Raw genomic sequence first — 2,929 nt, 5'->3', positions numbered from 1 at the left:
AGAGTTATAAATTTCAAAACTTTCTAAGTGAGGATGTCCCCAGACCCCCTACAATACTCGCGCCTGCAGCGCTCGCCGAATGGCAAGAAAACAGCCTTGCCTTTCGAATTCCTCCATCTAGAACTGACTACCACCGATACTCTTTCTACATTAAAACAGCTCATGAATGGAATGCCCTCCCGGAACATATGGCTCAAGCGAAAAACTTGGAGGCATTTAAAAATGCCCTCCGTGCCAGTCACTAAACCTCAACCAAGTCTACGGGTACTCGCCGCCACACACACAACACGGCGGTCAGGGAGCGGCGCCCCTGCCCACTGAGGAGCCAAAAGCCACCAGCCACAAATCAGCCCCACAAACCTGCACCTAGAAAATGACCCCCTTCCCTAGCCCTCAACATAATGAGGTTTGGCGCTTGAACGAAGAAGACAAGTACGCAAAAGGTGGGCAAAAAAAGCGCTTCAAGGACACACTAAAAGCCACTTTGAAGGGTTTCAGCATTGACACAAATCCATTTCAGCTTTATACCAAAACAGATTTTTGCATTTTTACATCATGAATGGGGCTTAAGTGATCTACTCACACGAGATGGGCCCCTCCTTTTTCCGGTGGGCTTTTTTACCTGCACAAGTCTTTGCCACCTTGTTGCCACTGAAAATATGACAGAATTGGAACTGGTAGTTCCCTAACTCATAACCATCGATCTCTTACTCACTTGACTTGGCCCATGTGTGACTGTAAAGCGTGCAGGTCACGCAGCTGGCGATATTTCTCCTTAGAACCACACAGGTACAACATCAGCTGTAAAACATATCAGGCAAGTCAACATTGTACTAAAGTGTCTTGACTACAGTGTATATCATGGGAAGTCAACACAAACATTCATGATATCCATAGCTATGATTGACCACTGCAATTGCCTAATGGGTGGCATGTTTGCCTTACATGCAGGTTCACTATGTATGTCAATATGTAGGTTAACCACAGAAAAGGTAAACTGGCATGATTACATAATTTGGAATTTCATGGTGGCGTCACAATGATAAGAATGTGCAGTCATAAATCAAATGTTGAAATTGGGAGGTTATGATCATAAAATTCCCTGGGACCATTATTGTGTCCATTATGTCAAAATAAGGCCACAGCAAGTAAATTTTGGTGATATCCTATGCAGAATACAAAAATGATTGAGATACAACATGTAGCAGAAAGAAACAAGATAAAAAAAGACAGGGCGACATACGGCCACCATATGGTCGCAATAGGCAGTGTTTCTGTATCTACGGGACCAGAAATCGTGTGGCCATGGCCGCGTTGTACAGGTGGCCGCTATAGACTATTTCTTAATGCTTAATAGGTCAATGGGAAAAATCCAAGGGACCGACAAAAAGCGACTGCAATGGCCAGGTGGTCGCTATGCAAAGGTGGTTGCTAATACAGGTTTAACTGTATTAGGCTACAACACATTCAACATGTTTGCCCATTTGGGTCTATCTGACCATCAATGAACCAAAAATGTTTTTTTCTGAAATCTGGCGAAAAATAATGAGCGCTCTGATGTCATCCATAAAATTTATTTGCTGTGGCCTAAGATTGACCATAAATATATCATGGACTGTTCATGTTAATATGATGATAAAGGCATTAAGCTGTTTGCCCTTTTGCTGCTTGTTCAAAAGAATTCAATACATTTAATCCAGACCTATAAAATTTCAATATTACTCTAGGAGGAGATAACCCTACTGTGTATGAATCAGTATGAATAAGTAAACATATTAAAGGAGGTTTAGACCTTAGAACCAGCAGTGTAATTGGGATGGTTAAACTCAACATGTTGAGAGTGCATACATTCGTAATTCCACAGGTATCGACTTCTTTCTATGTAATGTATAGAATCTGATGTAGTACATGTACATGTACTGGTAGACCTTTGCTGTTGCTGTACTTGTGTTGTGTTGTGTAAATAAAGTAGTAAACAGTTACTACTCACTTTCCTGACTTGCCTCCTGATAAAGGTTGTATGTTGTGTCAGCATGTACTGGAGAAACCACAAAGACATGATATTAAGCCCAAAAGGCCCCTGAAATACATTTCTACCAATGTCACGCACACGGGCTCACATCTTTACAACATACAAGTACAGGCTTTTATCTTTACAACAAAATACACACGTCAGGCTTCACTACAAAATGGTACAGGCTCACATCTTAACAACAAAACACACAAGTACAGGCTCACATCTTTACTACACAAAGGTACAGGCTCACATCTTAAACAAACCTAACAAGTACAGGCTAGCATCTTTACAACTCAAAGGTGTAGGGTCACGTTAAACTAGGGGTGGGTACCGGTACAGTGTACTGCTACAAAACCATTTTTTCTTATTGGACCGGTCCAGAAAAACCAAACCATAAAAAGTCAGTGGACCGGATGTTTGACCTATTGGAAAATGAACAGATTATGTATGATCAGGCATTCACACGTTTTGGGGCTTACCTCTCGAGGAAAATAACAAAAGTGAAGAGTAGAGTCTATAATAGTTATTTTTACCGAGGTTTTACAGTCAATAGTACAGCATAAGGCCGTTACCGTTAGCCTTGTAGGATCTTAAAACGCCAGTGGGAGTCAAATACAGATTTCTTTGTAGCAAAATGGACCATTGTTTTGAGTATCGTCCATTCACAAGTTTTTACATACTAAATCAGGTCCAGGTTCAGGTCCGGACCTGTACCTGATCCTCTGGACCTGAACTGGACCTGGATTTTCTGGACCAGTACCCAGCCCTAATCTTAACACTAAACACACATGTACAGGCTCATGTCTTTACAACAAATATACAAGTACAGGCTCACATCTTTATAACACACATGTACAGGCTCACCTATTTACAACATGCATAGGCTCACATCTTAACATTAACAACCCACAT

At 41.4% G+C, this 2,929-nt stretch overlaps 1 protein-coding gene across 1 annotated transcript in view; it reads right to left on the bottom strand.

The window, feature by feature from the left end:
- Nucleotides 1-2,929, bottom strand: part of LOC118421141 (E3 ubiquitin-protein ligase UBR4-like) — a 72,750-nt gene that overhangs the window by 60,954 nt on the left and 8,867 nt on the right. The window contains exons 3-4 of the mRNA XM_035828302.1: nt 1,991-2,038; nt 716-801 (exon numbers count right to left, since the gene is read on the bottom strand). Of these exons, the coding sequence (XP_035684195.1) occupies nt 716-801; nt 1,991-2,038 (134 nt within the window). The remainder of the gene's footprint in view (nt 1-715; nt 802-1,990; nt 2,039-2,929) is intronic.

The sequence above is a fragment of the Branchiostoma floridae genome, chromosome 8, assembly GCF_000003815.2.
Source record: "Branchiostoma floridae strain S238N-H82 chromosome 8, Bfl_VNyyK, whole genome shotgun sequence".
NCBI lineage: Eukaryota > Metazoa > Chordata > Leptocardii > Amphioxiformes > Branchiostomatidae > Branchiostoma > Branchiostoma floridae.
The sequence above is the reverse complement of the archived record's forward strand: the minus strand, read 5'-3'. Positions and strand labels throughout refer to the sequence as shown.